Raw genomic sequence first — 18,834 nt, forward strand, 5'->3', positions numbered from 1 at the left:
TGAATCAGCCCGATGCCCACCGCCCAGGGGCATCGAGGACAGCACCAGGCTTCAGCCTGGTCAGGTAAGTCCTGGAGGGGGGGACCCCTTCATTGGGGGGGTCTCCACTCCCCCAGGGCCCCTGGCCAGGCTGACCGGTCAGGGGGTTAATGTTTTGGCCGCGGGACCTTATATCATAAGTTTCCCCCGGCTGTGACATTACCCTGCTGGCTGGTTGTGCCTGGGGCTGGTTCTTAAAATACGGGGGACCCCTAGTCATTTTGTCCCCCGTATTTTGGGAACCAGCCCCGGACCTGGAGCCTGGGGCTGGTTGTTAAAAATCGGGGAACCCCTATTTGTCGGGTTCCCTGATTTTTAATTACCGGCTCCAGGCTCCGTCAGCCTGGTGCTGGTTTCGGCTGTGGGGGGGACCCCACGCCGGTTTTTTTATTTATTTATTTATTTAATTTTTCTATTTTTTTTACACTAAAGCCTGCACGGATCTGACTGATCCGTGCAGGCTTAAAGCAAATACGACAGGGAAAGCAAGGTGTATTTTCCTGTCGTATTTGCGTGGGTGTTTTACACCACTTAGCAGCCGTATTATCAGTACGGCTGCTTAGTACATCAGGAACCACCATTCTTTTGAATGGTGATTTCTGTCGTATTCTATCGATGGTGTAGACATTCGTATTTGTAAATACAAATATGAATGTTCCATCTTTAGGAATATGAATTGTTGTATTTTTGGGATTGTAAATCCCGAAAATACAAATTCGTAAAAAAAAAGGTGTATTTCTCCCTACGAATACACCTTTTTTCTACGAATCCATTTTGGTAAATGTCCCCCTCATTGTAGGGTTTAAAATGGGTGACCCTTGTTCAAAATCCCAGTTCGGAGATTTTAGCAAGAGATGTGTTCTGAGCTATTTAATGTGGGAGGTTTCCTACAGTCTAGATCTCTCATACACACAGAGATTTGTGCTGAGGGATTTAGTATGGAAGATTTGTGTTAAGCAAATAAAACAAACAATTTTAATTTAAATAATGGGTGTGTTTTACAGGAGGGCGGACGTAGATCGCTCTGATTGCTAAGCGATCTGACTAGATATCTACTGCATGCTTGAATGATCTAGACCGGCGCTAGCGATGCACAGGGCTGCATATCGATATGGGGCATACACACTGAGCGAGTTGTGCTTCATTTCTAAGCGATTTAGCCATGGCGAGCCCAGTGACGCACCGTGCCCGAAGCATGGCGAGCGCAGTGAAGCACCGGTTCCAAAGCCACGTGAGTGCAGTGTGGCACCACGTCCGAAGCATGGCGAGCGGATGCGGTATAGTACAGTGTCTATGTCAACAGAGGCCAAAAAAAGTGAAAAACTTGTCGATATTTTCTCAATAGTGACAGACTATGTTGACCAATAGTGGTTGATCTATTAACTGTCAACCTCATTATCCGCACCCTGTATACAGAGTAAAGGGTACTGGTAACGGTATTGCCTGTAAGCTGGGGCAGGGTTCCATAGTTATATTAAATAACGATGTAACTCCAATTATGAATTTGGTAAGGGTAAAACGAATCAAAGGATCAAAACGTCTATTACAGGCATGTCCAAACTGTGGCCCTCCAGATTTTGTGAAACTACACATACCAGCATGCCGTGCCATAGTTTTAGCATTCCCTTCTAGCAAAACTGTGGCAAGTCATCATGGGACTTGTAATTTCACAACAGCTGGAGGGCCACAGTTCGGACATGCCTGGTCTTTGAAGCATGGGTACATACCGTAATGCATCTAATCCAGCGGTTCTCAAACTGTGGGTCCTGACCTGCTCAGCATGGGGTCAGATGACTTTTCGAATCTCAGTCAGTGATTCAAGGAGTCTGATAAATCAGTTGAATTGTCTGTTATGTTAGACTCCTCCCATCACTTTGTGCCTCCACAATGCTGCCATGTAGGTGCTGTCTGCTGACTACACATGTGCTGTGACGGCCTTCTGCAGTAACTTGCTGGGGTCCTGCCATTATTTTTATTGTCTGATGGGGTCGCAGAGCAAAATAGAAAATAGTTTGAGGAATGAGGACCCCTGATCTAATCCATTTCTGATATGGCACCACAAGAGGTCTGCAGTGTGTACAAGGCACAGAAACCGTATGAACAAAACAAGAAAAAAGAGGCACCATTGGTTTTGACATTGTTTTCAAAGCCGCCATTGATGCCCATGGGTGACACTTGGACAATTCATTTTAACCCCTTCCCGACATTGCCTTTTGTGTTAATTTTTTTTTTTTTTTTTTTCCTCCTTGCGTTCAAATAAGCGTAACTTTTTTAATTTTCCGGCTATATAGACACATGAGGGCTTTTTTTTTGCGGGACAAGTTGTACTTTGTAATGGTACCATTTACTATACCGTATAATATTCTGGGGAATCAGGAAATAATTCAATGTGGGGTAAAAAAAAAAAAAAACGCCATTCCACAATTTTGCGCTGGTTACGCTTTTTTTGGAGTTCATAGTTCGTTTTAAATGATGGGTTATCTTTATTCTATGGGTCGTTACGATTCTGGTGATACCAAACTTATATAGTTTTCGTTATGTTTTACCACTAAAAAAAAAAATAGCAACTTTTACGGTTTTTCGAATTTGCGTCGCGTCGCCATGTTCTGCGGCTTATAACTTTTTTATTTTTCCACCTACGGACCTGGGTGAGGGCTCATTTTTTGCGGGCTGAAGTGTACTTTTTAATTAATACCATTATGGGATATGGGCGACTTTCTGATCTCTTTTAGTTATTTTTTTTTGGGTACGCGATGCGACCAAAAAACGTAGTTTTGGCGTTTGGAATTATTTTCCGTTTACGCCTTTAACCGTGCGGGATAACTAATGTTATATTTTAATAGATCGGACTTTTAGGAACGCGGCGATACCAAATATGTTTATTTTTTTTATTTTTTATTTATTTTTATTTGTGAAATGGGGAAAGGGGGGTGATTTAAACTTTTAATATTTTTTTATTTTTTTTTTTATTTTTAAACTTATTTTTTTTTTTTTTTTTACTTTTACTACAAGGCCCCCTAGTGTACTTGACCACTAGGGGGCGCGATCGCCTGTACTAGGTTCAGCCATAGAGCTCTATGGCTGAACATAGTGATTTTCAGCACTTTCTATTACATCCTGCCTCAGGCAGGATGTAATAGGAATACTGACACGGCCAGCACAGGGGTCTACATTAGACCCCTGGCTACCATGGCAACCGATCGGCACCCTCCGATCTCGCCGCGGGGGGCCCCGATCGGCGCCGGAGGGGGGCGCCCCCCCTCCGATCAGCTATTTAAGCACTGCGGGCGCTTTGCCCGCGGTGCTTAAAGGGTTAAACGGCCACGATCGGCGAACTCGCCGCTCGTGGCCGTGAGAGCAGGTGCCTGGCTGTAATATACAGCCATTACCTGCTCTCTTTCAAGCCAGCTCACTCCGTGAGCTGGCTTGATTCCCCCGCAACCGACATATGACGTAAATGTACGTCATATGTCGGGAAGGGGTTAAACTGCTAACCATAGTAAATACAGCTTAACATAGGCAAGTTATACAGATATTTCCCATTGAGTTTATTAGCCCCTGAGACAAATGTGATAAAGGGGGAAATTGTAAAAAAAAATAGGTGTATCCAGAAATACACTTATTTTTGACATTTACTATCCTGAAAATACGGCAATTCGTATTGATGTGCTATCAATACGAATACGAATTGCTGTATTTTCGGGATTGTAAATGTAAAAAATAAGTGTATTTCTGGATACAAATACACCTAATTTTTTACAAATTTCCTTTAGTAAATTTCCCCCAAAGTGTCAGGAAACAACTAGGCGAGTCTTCCTAAGTTCCTTAAATACCCCCATCTCAATTCATAAACTGTATCCACTATAATGTAACTACATACGCCGACCTATCGCCCCGTATGCAGTCGGACATCACCCAAAAAAAATTCCCCCTTATTAGAGGCAACAGGCGTTTCAAATTCGAGAATGTATAAATATTTCCATAAAATACGTACGGTGAGGGCTCCATCAAGATGATAGATTCCATGGTTGGTAATGGCCCCATCCCAGAGCACAGTAAGGAAGGCTATATTTACTATAGATTGGAGCTGGACAATAGTAATACAGGGAAAAAGAAATTGGTACTTGTGTATTATAGCGGCGCCCATCGCATCGCATACCATTAGGCATGCGATGGTATGCGATGCGACGCGATATTGTACAATGTCCTACAATTTTAAAATTGTATGACATTGTGTATGGCATACAATGCCATACAATGCGATGCGATTAAAAATTGTATAAGCACCCTAATGGGTGCTTACAATGTGAAATGCACCCCCACGCCACCCCCCCACTGTAAACGTGAACCCAAAGCGTGGCGAGCGGTGGCGGTACGCGACCTACGACCTTTTCATACCCCCACTATCCACGTCGGCGTGGAGTTGAGAATAGAAAGTGTGGCGAGCGCAGCGAGGGGACGCCGATACCTTCACAGGTATCGGCGTCCCCTCGCGGGCTTCACAGGTATCCGCGTGCGCTCGCCACGCTTCGGGCTCGGTGGCTCGCTGCGCTCGCCACACTTTCTATTCTCAACTCCACGCCGACGTGGATAATGGGGGTATGAAAAGGTCGGAGGACGCGTACCGCCGGTTCACGTTTATAGTGGGGGGGGGGGGTGACGTGGGGGTGCATTTAACATTGTAAGCACCCATTTGGGTGCTTATACAATGTTTCATCGCATAGGGGGCAAAAATCGCGTCGCATCGCATGCCATCGGGTGCATGGCATGCGATGCGATAAAAACATTGCTCGATGTACATCGGGGGCGCCGCTATAATACACAAGTACCAAGAAATTTAATAAATATACACTTTTAAATATTCTCTGAGAGCTACAGTGTACGGAATCAATGGAAGGAGATCTAGTAGGATGTCCCTGGACTTTCAGCCTATGTCTATGTATTCTACATCTGAATGCGCTATGTGAAATGTATAATAAGGTTAGGTTTTATAGAAAAAGGCGTGATGCATATTGTAGATATTCATTGGCCACTGAAAGGATAACCCCCCTCCCCTGCAGTGCACATGAATCAGGCCCTATGTGCAGTCCTAGATATACTAAGGACATCTGCTGTGCTGGTATGCATCTCAATCTTTTTCCAAATATCTTGGTGAGCGAGAAGAATATCTACAGATAAGGAAACTATATATTCCCCATCTCATCTTTGGGTACTTGTTTCCTAGCACGGCCACAAATCTTGGCCATCGGGGGTAATTTTAGTGGCCTGCGACGCGACCGACGCGATGCCCCCGATTTTTCCATTGAAATGCATTGAAAACAGTGAAAAATCGGGTCGGTCGCGTCGTGTGCGCCTAAAAATGCTTAAATGGTCCAACCGCGATGGCCGCGATTTCCCCATAGGGAACAATGTTAAATGCCTCAATGTACCCGCGATGCCCCCGATTTCCCATAGGAAACAATGTTAAATGGGTTAATTTACCCAAATCATCATAGGGAAAAATGGTAAATGGGCCAGAAAGCCCAAAAAAAAAACCCTGACCAGTGAAATGTCCCCCCAAAAGTAGTTCACGCCACCCCGCGATGAACGTGAACCCGAAGCGTGGCGAGCGCAGCGAGTCCGCGGCGGTACGCGTCCTCCGACCTTTTCATACCCCTACTATCCACTAGGGCGTGGAGTGAGAATAGAATAGTGTGGCGAGCGCAGCGAGCCACCGAGCCCGAAGCGTGGCGAGCGGACGCGAATACCTTCACAGGTAAACGCGTCCCTTCGCGGGCTTCACAGGTATCCGCGTGCGCTCGCCACGCTTCGGGCTCGGTGGCTCGCTGCGCTCGCCACACTATTCTATTCTCACTCCACGCCCTAGTGGATAGTAGGGGTATGAAAAGGTCGGAGGACGCGTACCGCCGGCGCTCGCCACGCTTCGGGTTCACGTTGATCACGTGGTGGCGTTAACTACTTTTGGGGGGACATTTCAATGTTCAGGGGTGTTTTTGGCCCATTTACCATTGTTCCTATGATAATTTGGGTAAATTGAGCCATTTCACATTGTTTCCTATGGGAAATCGTGGTCATCGCGGGTAAATTGAGGCATTTAACATTGTTCTCTATGGGGAAATCGCGGGCATCGCGTCTGGCCCATCGCACCCGGTTTTTTTGCGCATGCGATGCCCGCGATGGCCCCGATTTTACCCCCGATGACCGCGATTATGATCGTTGTGGCCGTGCTAGGAAACAAGTACCCATCTTTGAAGGATTAACGTCTTGATTTATTGTGGTTGATCTTCTGGGACAGACAAAAATATATATGGGTTGTGGAAACACTTATGCGTAAAAGCTGCTCAAAGGGACCGCCTACAGCAGGGCTGGGCAACACATCCCAGCATGCCTTGCATCAGTTTCAGCATGGCCACATATCAAAACTAATGCAAAGCATCCTGGGATGTGTAGTTCATTAACATCTGGAGGGGCAGGGCTGGGCAACACCGGCCCTCCAGATGTTGATGAACTACACATCACAGCATGCCTTGCATCAGTTTCAACATGGCCACATATCAAAACTAATGCAAAGCATCCTGGGATGTGTAGTTCATTAACATCTGGAGGGCCGGTGTTGCCCAGCCCTGGCCTACAGTGATGTGTATCACCAAAATACACAAATGAATACAATAACGCACAAGAAAAACAGCAATACAGTCCCCGGCGCTGTATAAATTCTTTTTTTCTCTTAAGGATTGTTACCCAAAAAACAAAAAGAGATGAGATACAATAGTGTGACATTGTTTAAAATCAAACAAGATACTTGAATTTGTGGGATTCTGTTGGTCCCGGATCGTTTAGTTTTGCAATCTCTTTGTGCAATATATAGAACTAAACGGTATTAGACTATTGTGGTATCTTTTCTGGAGCCATTTACAGTAGTAACGGATATCCTATGGTCCAGTTGGTGACGTTACCGCTCCATCACATATGCTTGGAGTCTACCCTAAAGTAGACAAAACGAAACGGTACGGGACCAACAGAATCCCTCAAATTCAATTAAATTGTCTTGTTGGAGTTTAAACAATATCACACTATTGTCTCTCATCTCTTTTTGTTTTTGGGTAACAATCCTTAAGAGAAAAAGGAATTTATACAGCGCCAGTGACGGTATTGGTGTTTTTCTTGTGCGATCTTCTGGGACAATTTGCAACTTTTCTTTCTTTACATACGGCGATTGCTGATTCACTTAAGAATGAAATAAATGTCTGTATGACGCATGTTCTATTAAAGGGACACTTTGTTGTGGTACCACACCATGTTTTATTCATCAGCATAAACATGATAGACACTAAGGAGTACAGAGGAGGATATTCCAACAGAACAGTTAAGGCAGAACGTCCATTCTCTCTCCTGTAAGTTATTCTTCTACCCACCCCCTCCGTCCCCATAAGGCAGCTAGTACTTACTCTGTAAACCTCCCAACATGGGAATAAAAAGTGTCACACACAGCGCCATGGTCTACAGCACATAATATATATATAATATATAGAAATTCAATTGACCAGCACTCAGTATTGTGGTAAATATCCAATGCAATTGCCCCAGTGCTTTTCCAAAATAGAAGACTTAACAAATACCCTGCAGCAAGTATGGGGTAATACAAAGGAGGCACAGATAAGATCCCCTATATATCAAATGACTTTTATATAAGCAAAAGATATTATGGCTTTAAGGCAGGCATGGGCAAACTGTTGTGAAACTACACATCCCAGCATGCCTTGCCATAATTTTAGCATTCCCTAATAGCAAAACTGTGGCAAGGCCTGATGGGACTTTAGTTTCACAACAGCTGGAGGGCCATATGGCCTTATTCTAGTTCACTCTTTCTGACAAAATCCTTCTTAGATGGACAAAACCATGTGCACTGCAGGTGGGGCAGATGTAAAACGTGCAGAGAGAATTAGATTTGGGTGAGGTTTTACTTCAAAGAGAGATCTATATTGCAGTGTAAAAATAATGCAGTCAGTATTTTTCCTGCACAGAAACAAAATAACTCACCCAAATCTAATTATCTCAGCACAGGTTACATCTGCCCCCCTGCAGTGCACATGGTTTTGTCCATCTAAGAAGGATTTTGTCAGAAAGAGTGAACTAGAATAAGGCCCATAGTTTGGCCATGCCTGCCCTATTCTTCAGGATGCTTAAAAGAGTTAAATACAGAGAGTTCAAGAAGTCTATGTGCAGTGAGAGCGCTCTCTGGCTGCAGGTCTCTTCTGTGCAGCCACGGGAGGACAGAGACGACAACACTTTCAACACTCAATGTACGTAGGTCTGTAATTATAGTGATAAAACAATGCTGTCATCTTACTTAGCGCAGTCAATGCAGAAGGCATTTTTTAAATCCCTGTATATGCAACTTGGTAGAATGGTGCATGCTGGGACACATCAGCCAGATTGCATTTCTCTCATCTGCTTTGCTGGTTTTGGTATTGCTAGCATTCTGCATGCATACTTTTCTGTTCCTGTATATAGTACAACATTGCATAGCACAAAAACACTACATTCTGCAAGAATGATCATCTTCTTTCAAAACCGAGGCGAGCCGGAGTACAGGAACTATGTATTATACAAGAACACTGGTGTTTCTTAACAATTCAACTTTTGGCCACAACTGGAGTACTTGGAATTGCAGTCAGCCCCTGATCAAAAGGTTTTTTTCTTTTTCCCCTGAATAGCAGCAAATTCAGCAGATTCCTTTATCAAATGTCATGTTCTCATAAGATGCTGCATGTAACCTGTGCTTCTCTATATGCCATCATCTTATTGATCCAGAGTCTGAGGATGAGCCTAACGAGCTGTAGTAATGATCTAGTATTGCGGGCTGAGCAAAGCGTCACTCTGGTACATGCACTAGTAGGATGCTCTCTCCACGAATAAACACCTGATTCATGTGGCGTGTGAACACCTTCTGATAATCTATCTTCTCCTTCTGGTGCTTTGTCCTCAGTCTGGGTTTCTCACCAGAAACTTCCTTTTTGATTTTATCCTCTATGGGGGCACTGGCTGCCGGCTGCTGGGAATGCGACCTAGAATCTCTGCTGGTGCGTGTCCTGACCGTGCCATCTCCTTGCTGTGCTCTTGTAGGTGGAGGAGGTATTGCCGGTCTCTTGGGCACGGCATCCTTTGTTTCTGGAAAGGACTTTAGTCCTGACTCCTGGAGCTTCAGCCGGTCAAACAGCTAAAAAAACAAAGCAGGCGGATGAGTAACTGACATGTGTAAGAAATAAAGTAAGAGGCAACACATTTAGGGCCTGATTCTGGTTCACATGCAAAAGCTAATTTTCTCTACTGGACACACCATGTGCTCTGGAGGTGGGGCAGATGTAACATGTGCAGAGAGAGTTAAGGCGGCCATACACTGCTGCAATGTCTTGCAGCAGTGTACGGCCACCCGATACCCCCATTTGTTGTTATGGATCGCAGATGACCCTGCTCCCTGGCCGCCCTGCTGCCGGGAGGGTGGGCCCAGGTAGGGTGGTCGGACCACCAGCGGGTCCGACCACCAACTCATGAAGTGTCTGAAATGTTTATTCTATGTCTCTTTGTCTTCCTCTTTTTTCTTTTTCCCTGTTCTGTCCTGGACACTTACCTGCATTATCCTGTCACTGGCAGAGCATGCTGCACATGTGTCACAGGTCTGTCTGCCTTGGGTGGGAGCATGTTGCCCTTCCTCAGATCAGTCCAATGCGTATCACAATCATACACATAGACGTCATTAGGCGCCAGTGGGCACCTTTAAACAGTAAATAATTACATCTGTGTATCAAACAAGGTGTCCAGGATAACAGCCTAGCAAAGTACAACATTATACCCTGCATATACTGCCTTGTGTCCAACATAACAGCCACTATCTCTGTACAGGCCAATGCCCCACATATACTGAATGTGTGACCAGCATAACAGCCATAAGCTAAGTACAAGCCAATGTCCTGCATATATTGCGCTGTTTTAAGCATAATAGTCACATTTTCTATACAGGCTAATATCCCGCATATACTGTCCTGTGTACAACACAAGATCTCAAAGCTTTATACATACCTATGTCCTGCATATACTGCCCTGTGTGCAGCATAACAGCCATTGGCTCTATACAGGTTTATGCCCCACATATATTGCCCTGTGTCCAGCATAAATGTGTTACGCTTACCATGGATCCCTGACAACAAGAAACTACTTGTGTCTATCATGAGACCCGTGTCTACCATGTGCTGCCTGTGTCCAGCACAATACATGTCTAGCCCGGTCACACACAGCATAATCTCATACCCATCATTACTTTTACCCATCTGCCTACTAGAACCCCTTTGTCTGGCAGCACTAAGGGCCTTATTCTAGTTCACTCTTTCTGACAAAATCCTTCTTAGATGGACAAAACCATGTGCACTGCAGGGGGGCAGATGTAAAATGGTTTGGGTAAATACTGGCTGCTTTATTTTTACACTGCAATTTAGATCTCACTTTGAAGTAAAACCCCACCTAAATCTAATTCTCTCTGCACAAGTAACATCTGCCCCCCCCTGCAGTGCACATGGTTTTGTCCATCTAAGAAGGAATTTGTCAGAAAGAGTGAACCAAAATAACCCCCTAAGTTAGGATAGGTAGATGAATAGCACAGCTGAGAGAAGAATATTATGAAAAACCTAAAAAGTTTATATCTACACTAAATACACCACTTCCTCTTTCCTAGCTGGGCTCCGTGTCCCCACATACATTGCTTTTGTGCATGTACCATTGATTTATGTAGCACCAGCACATTACACAGTGCTACACAGATAAACCAGTTCCATTTTTATCATCTTCAGTCACTTTATAACATTATGCTATATACATACAATCCATCATCATTAGCAAGTGGCCACTGGCTTACTCTACTGGGCACTGTATCTGTATCCCCTTGTCCAGTGTAAGCCGGGCGGCGAGGGCCCTCAGTGTAAGCCAGGCGGCGAGGGCCCTCAGTGTAAGCCAGGCGGCGAGGGCCCTCAGTGTAAGCCAGGCGGCGAGGGCCTTCAGTGTAAGCCAGGCGGCGAGGGCCTTCAGTGTAAAGCTTTGTACACACAGGGGCGTTATATTGCTCAGTGTCTCCATTTCATCAGCGACCAGAGATGGTCGCTGATGAAAGGGAACCTCTGCCGGGGAGCCGCAGTGGGAATCAGCTGGTCGCAGCGATCATAAGGAGGCTAAAAACGGGAGCGTGCACCCGGTGATTTATTGCCGGCAATATGGTCACTCAGTGACCATATTGCCAGCGATTATAGCCCGTGTGTACGCACCTTAAGCCAGGCAGTGACTGCCATCAGTTATTGGTTATATTCTTACAACAGAAAATGACAACCTTTCACTATGTGAAAAAAAAAAAAATTATTTAGCATATGTGGGTAGGAATGTATCATCAAATCAAAGATGGCGTCGAAACAACCAGATTCTTTAACCTTGGTGTGTGTGGAAAATGTATGCAGACTTCGGATTGGTTGCTATGGTTTCCCACCGCCTTTTGTACAGTTACCTAAAGAATAGCCCTTCAGTGTCAGCGTTATAAGGAAAGCAGAAGATATAGGTGCACATTACCCCTGTAAGAGTTAGCTGGGGCTCATTGTAATACGCTTTGCCAAGGACAGGTTTCCTGTAGGTCTCATCCACGTCCACCATTGCCTAAATAGAGAAGAATCGTAAATGCATAAGTTGTAAATCACTACATTAACTAATATCGATGCTTCTCTAAACACTAATCACATTGTTAATATCAGCAATCTATGCTTATGAAGGTGCTATACGCATGTCGCTTCTTCTCATCACATTTCCAGATTTCAAAGTTTTTATTTTATTTTAGCCAGGACTGAGATCAATGTGACAATCTATAAACTTTACACAATTCACATTGTTACGAAGTGGTATTGCAGCTGTAAGAACATGAATGACTATACATCCGGGGGGGATTCGGTATGAAATCCCAACGGTCAAAATCCCGAATGGGTCATAATACCTACAAGGACAAAATCCCGGCAAGGACAAAATCCTGACATTTAAAATTGCGACAAGGTCAAAATACCGACATATACAATGTACAGGTGAAACTGTCAACATGACTTTGGGTCGACAGGTCGACATGGGTTTTTTCACTGTTTTTCTACCCGAATGTCAACACAGTCGACATGGACACAGTTAGAGGTGAACCGCAGCCCTCCAGATGTTGATGAACTACACATCCCAGCATGCCTTGCATCAGTTTCAGCATGGCCACATAGCAAAACTAATGCAAAGCATCCTGGGATGTGTAGTTCATTAACATCTGGAGGGCCGGTGTTGCCCAGCCCTGCCCTAGTGGATGGTAGGGCATGAAATACCGGCTGTCGGCACATGTCGGGTCAAAAACCAGTGAAAATACCCATGTCGACCTCTTGACCGAAAGTCATGTTGACAGTTTCACCTGTACATTGTATATGTCGGTATTTTGACCTTGTCGGTATTTTAAATGTCGGTATTTTGTCCTTGTCTGTATTTTAAATGTCGGTATTTTGTCCTTGTCTGTATTTTAAATGTTGGGATTTTGTCCTTGTCGTTATTATGACCCATTTGGGATTTTGACAGCATCCCATCTGGGGGAAGTAAGTGTCCTTTGTTCTTCCTGGACCCCTGGCTCAGAAGGGGTGTGGATCCTTAGGTCTACCGTCAATAGTTCGATCACATATGGTCAACATGCAAGAGGTTGACATGGTCAATAGGCCAACATATAACAGACATGGACATTCTGTATCTAATACAGTGACACTCCTTACACAGTCTATTATAGTTTCATTCATGTAGCTTACCACATAGAAGACAGATATTGTCACAGTAGAGAATTCATAGCCTGAGAGTAAGTGAGAATATGAAAGACCAATACCATGTTCCAGCATTTGTCAAAAGCGACGATGAATCCGGAGCACACGCCACGCAGACCCTTGAATGTGCGGATATGAACTCTGACCTTCAGACGGTCCTGCACACAGCGATGTAGCTCTCCCAGAGGACTGCCTTCATGCACTGTGAACCAAACAGCAGGTGGCGTTATATGTACCGCTTCATACAGCCATTATTATAATACAATAGGTTTAGCAACGCAACATCACACATTATAAAGTTTAGTGAAGAATGTCCACAAACTCTCTATAAAAATGTGGCCACTTTATCCATCTGTCCTTCCCCCGATACATATTACACCCTCATAGTTACCGACATTTTAAAACAAACTGACTTACACTAGGCTGTGGTGGCCAGAGTACAACATACAGGAATTTAACATCTATATGCATGAGCACTAAGGGCCTATTTATTAAAGTAGCTAGTGGTACCGACAAATATCTGAGAGAAAGGCTGAAGTCCCCATAGCTTTCTATGGTGGTTATGAGAAGGAAAAATGAACCGAACTCTGTGAAACTTAAACAGCATCAGTATTATACATTTCTTGTTAGGTCACCCCGACAATGTCTAGGTCGACCACTAATGGTGGTCAACATAACCTATATCAACAGTGACAGAAGGTCGACACAAGCATACCACCTAACTGTTCCACTTTCCGCGGGAATGTCAGAGTCTATTCATGCCCCCACAGCGACAAAAACAGGGGTGTGGCCTCAAGAGTACAGGGCGCGCCCCTTCCCACTAGGCCATGCCCTCAAAATTTCCAGGCACACTTCAGCGTCCCTCCTCATACCTCTTCAATGTTGCGAAGTATGCTTAAGGTCAACTTGGACGGTTTTTTTTGGTATAGACCAACTTTGTTCATACTTTACTATCCAAGTGGGCATAGAGTGAGAATACAATAGTGTGGCGAATGCAGCTAGGCTCTGTGCCCGAAGCATGGCAAAGCGCAGCGACAGGCCGCAGTACATATATACGGCGTCCATGTCCACTGATGGCAAATAACTTGAAAACGTCTGTCGACAATGTCCATGTCGACCTTCTGACAATGTCAATGTTTAGGTGTCGACCATTAGTGGCCGACCTAGACATTGTCTATCCACTATACCAAATAATTTGATGCAATGGTAACAGACCAACGCATCAAAAAAATGATAAAAAAGAAAATCATGATTTTTCATCTTCAGCGTGGCCGTGCATGCACAAAACCATTGCAACGTGGCTGACTGGGGATGTGACTAGTGGTGGAACCATCGCAACACCGGCTGCAAACACCAGAATGCCGCCATTCAATGGTATTCCACTACCATCGGAACAAAAACATTGATGGTTTGTGAACCATCGCGATATGATGTCCATCCCTACTATGATAAATGTGTGACTGCGCACAGATACGCTGGGCCTGAACCTGGACTGTAAGCCATCACTGTAACCACCTGGACCGTTTCCCATATACGAGCTACTTTCCTGGTGGGAGCATTTTTGTAAATGGAAAAAAATGTAAATAAATACAAATTTTGCAGCAATTTCATACATTTTCTGGGACATTTAGCAGAAGATAATACATAGACCACTAACTAACAACAACAAGTTTATTCTGCAGCTTGTTAATTACCCCATACGTAGGGACAACAGCAGGGCCAAGATCCTAAACCTGCTGTCCCTGGCCACTGACACAATAATCCATCAGCCTGGGATTACACTACACTGGTGCTAAAATATCCCACCACATGAACTGGGGGTATGCCGGGACTTGTAGTGCTACAATCCCCAGCCCCAGGAACTCACAGGGCATGCGGGTGAGCACGTTTTTCGGCAGTCGCTTTTGCCTGCGAGGTCTGACCGGCTCTGCCCCCTCCTCCACGGGCAACATCAAATTTTTAAGTCTCTCCACACGCTCCGGGTCTGGAGCCGGTTTCCGTCCCTTCCGGGATGATGCCTTAGGGGCCCCCGCGGCCCTGGCTCGACCCCTGCCACGGCCTCCCCCTCTCAGGAAGCTCTCGTACTCAGCTACGTTGTTAAAGCAGCGGACATCAGGGAAAGGTAGCGGCGTGCGGGGGGAGTAGAGGGCCAGCAGGGGATCGAACAACTCCGAGCTCACATCCAGCAGGCTCGCCGGTATATCGTCGTCCTCCTCATCGGCCATGAGATCACGGGAGGCGCCGGCCTCGGCCTCCCCCACTGGAGCGGCCGCGTCCATGTGTGCTGCAGTACCCCAAAGCGGACACTAGATGGCAGTCGTGCAGCACGGACGTTACATTGTAACTTCCCGCCTTCCTTTTTGCTTTATGACGATTATTAAATATTCCTCCTATGCCCACCACGCGACCTGTGTCACTGTCTCAGTAAACAAATAATGACAAGGCTATATACAATCTGGAATTTCTGCTTTTAGTATAGAATTACTTTCTCTCAAGTGAAGTACATTTTTGGTTGTATGTACTAGTCATTAGTTCAGTAAGCAAAAGGTCTGCATGCAGAAGGTTGACATAGAGGTAACATGAACTGCGCTCGGCACATGTTACCGTTTCTAGTAGGAGTCCATGTGCATGGTAAATTGTGAAAAAGGCTCTAAAATGTCATGTCAATCTTTTGTGCATGACGACATTTTGGTGTCAACCCATTGCCTGTGACATGGCCTGTAAGCCACTAGCCATATTTCCCAACAGTGGCCAGAGCACACTGGACACCTGCACTGCAAAGCCACATTAGCGCCCCGCTCTGAGCTGCTGGCATGCACCTTTGCCTCTGTCTCCCATGAATAGATGTCTATTCACTGCTGTTCTGCTAAGCAGATGAGAGAGGGACAGGGGGTCTCCCTACCACCACCACCGGGGGCCACTGCTGGAACAGTCCTGCAAAATTCGGAACCGTTGGGATGTATGCATTAGCGGTGATGCCCTCGATTTAGTGAACTCCTTTGCCATGCATACTGTACTCTATAGTCCCCTATATTAATACCGTCTTAATGACTGCTGACTGGCTTCAGCCTTTCTTACATGGGGTAAACAAACTACTGGTGTAATGACCCAAACTGGACTCCATAAGCCAGTGCCTTATCCAGGAATGGCAGCACCCTGGGCAGACAGGTGTGGTATAGGGTTCCGATAGTGTGGATCCTGACAGTCATTAGCCTGACGTCGGGATCCCGACTGGCCAGACTCTGACAGCATGGCGAGCGCAACAAAGCCCCTTGCGGGCTCGCAACGCTGCGGGCACGGTGGCTCGCTACCTATTCTAGTCTCCCATTATGGGGGTCGTGGACCCCCACTTCAGGTGAATTACTGTTGGGACCCCGTCTGGCACCCGGGCAGAAACCCAGTGCCCCAAGGATGTTAGTTTGTTGGTGTAGTGATCAAACTTTGCAGAAGAGGGTTAATTGTCATGTCATCATGCTTAGGGCCTGATTTAGCATCTACGCTGAAGTGCCAGAGCTTGCATGCACAAAACCTGAAACTGGTATCTGAATTTCTGGGACAGCGACGGACCGTTACTAGGGAATCATATTGGTGTTTTGTGAGAGTGGTGTGTCTGGACCATGCCGGCGGGGGCCATGTCAGCTGCATGACATCACACACAGCCACTGCGGCCCGGTGCCTGCCTTCAGAGCTAAGCTGCGGAGGCAGGGGGCTACCTCTACTGGGCAGCTCCCCACATGCTACCGCCGGGAATTGCAGTATTGTTAATTTGTGTCTGAAAAGAACAGAAGCAAGTGAGATTAGAAAAGTATATATACTGTACCTGAGGGGTGTCTGGACCTAGGATCTACTTTTTGAACACATTCCGATGACTACTGCCATCTCCCCCTGTGCAAAATATTCCCCTTTTATTGCAAAGGGGCAGCACGTACAGTGTAATGCTTAGCATTACTGCCTCACAGCACTGAGGTCATGGGTTCAATCCCCACCATGGACCTTGTCCTGAGTTTGTATATTCTACCCGTGCTTGTGTGGGTTTCCTCCAGATACTCCGGTTTCCTCCCACAATCCAAAGATATACTGGTAGGTTACCATATTTTTTGCACCATAAGACGCACCTGACCATAAGATGCACCTAGTTTTTAAAGGAGGAAAACAGTAATAAAAATATTCTGAACCAAATAATGCCCATTATACATTATGCCTGCCACTGTCTAGCCCATTACAGATTATGCCTCACACTGTCATGCTCATTACACAACATTATGTCACACCAACATGCCCATTAAATCAATTTACCAGATATTTAATAGTAACTGAATACTATATAAAATAGCATGTGGTATTATTTGGCAGGTATACAATACTATGTCATATTAACCTATGAATTGCCTGTAATTGTCTCAGGAACTGTAAGAAAATAATCACACCCACACACACATCAGAGCCAGCCTACACATACTGTAGACACAGACCCTTACCAAGTTGAGGCTGGAAACTCCTCCTCCTTTCCTTTCGTCTCTCTGTGCCTCCTCCCTGTCAGAGCTGCTACTGCTGCTATCGTCTCCAGAGCTTGATGCGCTCCTCCATAACACTCCTTCTGGATGTTACACTGCCCGCATGTCTGTGCCAGTGGTTCCCTCTTCCAGGCTCTCCTGGGATGGGGTGGAGCAGCCAACGCTGCACCCGCGGTGCACTCTTGAGGAAGGAGGAGGTTAGGGGGAAGCGGGGAAATCACATGGCTACCGAGATGCTGGGCTCTGCTGCAGCTCCTGAGATGCCGACACAGCAGCAGCATCCAGGACCCGGCCCCAACGTGCACTCTTTTTTTGCAGTATTTGCTCCATAAGATACACACACTCCCCCCTCCCTTTTTTTTTTGGGGGGGGGGGGGGGAGTGCGTCTTTTGGAGCGAAAAATACAGTAATTAGTTTCCAACAAAATTAACCCTGGAATGTCTGTATGTGCATGTGGTAGGGAATATAGATTGTAAGCTCCACGGGGGCAGGGACTGATGTGAATGTTCAAATATTCTCTGTAAAGCGCTGCGGAATATGTGTGCGCTATATAAGAAACTGTTAATAAATAACTAAATAAAATACCCCCCCCCATGCAGATTCTCCCTCACAGTGTTGAATTGCCCCCCTATGTGCAGATTCTCTCCTGTGCGCATATCCCCCCCCTTGCAGAAACCCCCTTCCAGTGCTTAACAACCTCATAGATGTGTACCCAGGCACCCCCTAATTCCCAACACACCCAAACCCCCTCCCGGCTGCTGTGCTTCTCTGACTGCTGTGTCCGGGCTCCAGCCCACAGCGGGCCTCACGCACATTCTGTTGGCGGCTGTTTTTACAAAAATGGCCACCACCTTGGAGGAGACTCACACTAGAGGTACTGCCAGACCTCCAGGGTGGTAGACATTTTTGGAGACTCAGTCTCAGACATAATGTGCGTATGGGCTGGAGGCCGGATGCGGCAGAGGAGCATGGGGCGCTGTTAGGACCTCCCTGGACAATGTTCATGTATCCCCACCCTGGCAACAAGCATGCAAGTCTGCTTGGCAGCGAGAATGTAAGTTCCCTTGGCAATGAACATGCAACCCCTCCCCCTGACAACAAGTATATAACTCCTCCCTGCCAACGAGCATGTAACTCCCCCTGGCAACAAGCATGTAACTTACCCCCTGGCAACGAGCATGTAACTTACCCCCTGGCAACGAGCATTGCGTCAGTGTCTTCAACTGTCTTATTTACCATGTACTTAATTTGCATTTGTACTGTAAATCTTTATTTTCTTCTTTTTTTTTGCTCATCTATGTATTGTCAGGCGCTGCAGAATCCTTGTGGTGCCATATAAATAAATGATAATAATAATGTAGGTAAGCTTCACTTATGGGGCATAATATGTAATAGACATTATGGTGTGTAGTGTAATGTGT

General features: G+C 45.7%; 1 protein-coding gene across 1 annotated transcript; it reads right to left on the reverse strand.

Annotated features, from left to right (window-relative positions):
* Positions 1 to 7,323: 7,323 nt before the first annotated feature.
* On the reverse strand, positions 7,324 to 15,551 carry LSM11 (LSM11, U7 small nuclear RNA associated). The gene is made up of 4 exons (XM_083181705.1): positions 14,767 to 15,551; positions 12,962 to 13,101; positions 11,647 to 11,730; positions 7,324 to 9,259 (listed from the first exon to the last, which is right to left on the reverse strand). The coding sequence occupies exons 1-4, from the start codon at positions 15,176 to 15,178 to the stop codon at positions 8,915 to 8,917; spliced, it is 981 nt and encodes a 326-aa protein (XP_083037831.1). The 5' UTR covers positions 15,179 to 15,551; the 3' UTR covers positions 7,324 to 8,914.
* Between the last annotated feature and the right edge of the window lie 3,283 nt (positions 15,552 to 18,834).

The sequence above is a fragment of the Crinia signifera genome, chromosome 4 (genome assembly GCF_055691185.1).
Source record: "Crinia signifera chromosome 4, ASM5569118v1, whole genome shotgun sequence".
NCBI classification, from domain to species: domain Eukaryota; kingdom Metazoa; phylum Chordata; class Amphibia; order Anura; family Myobatrachidae; genus Crinia; species Crinia signifera.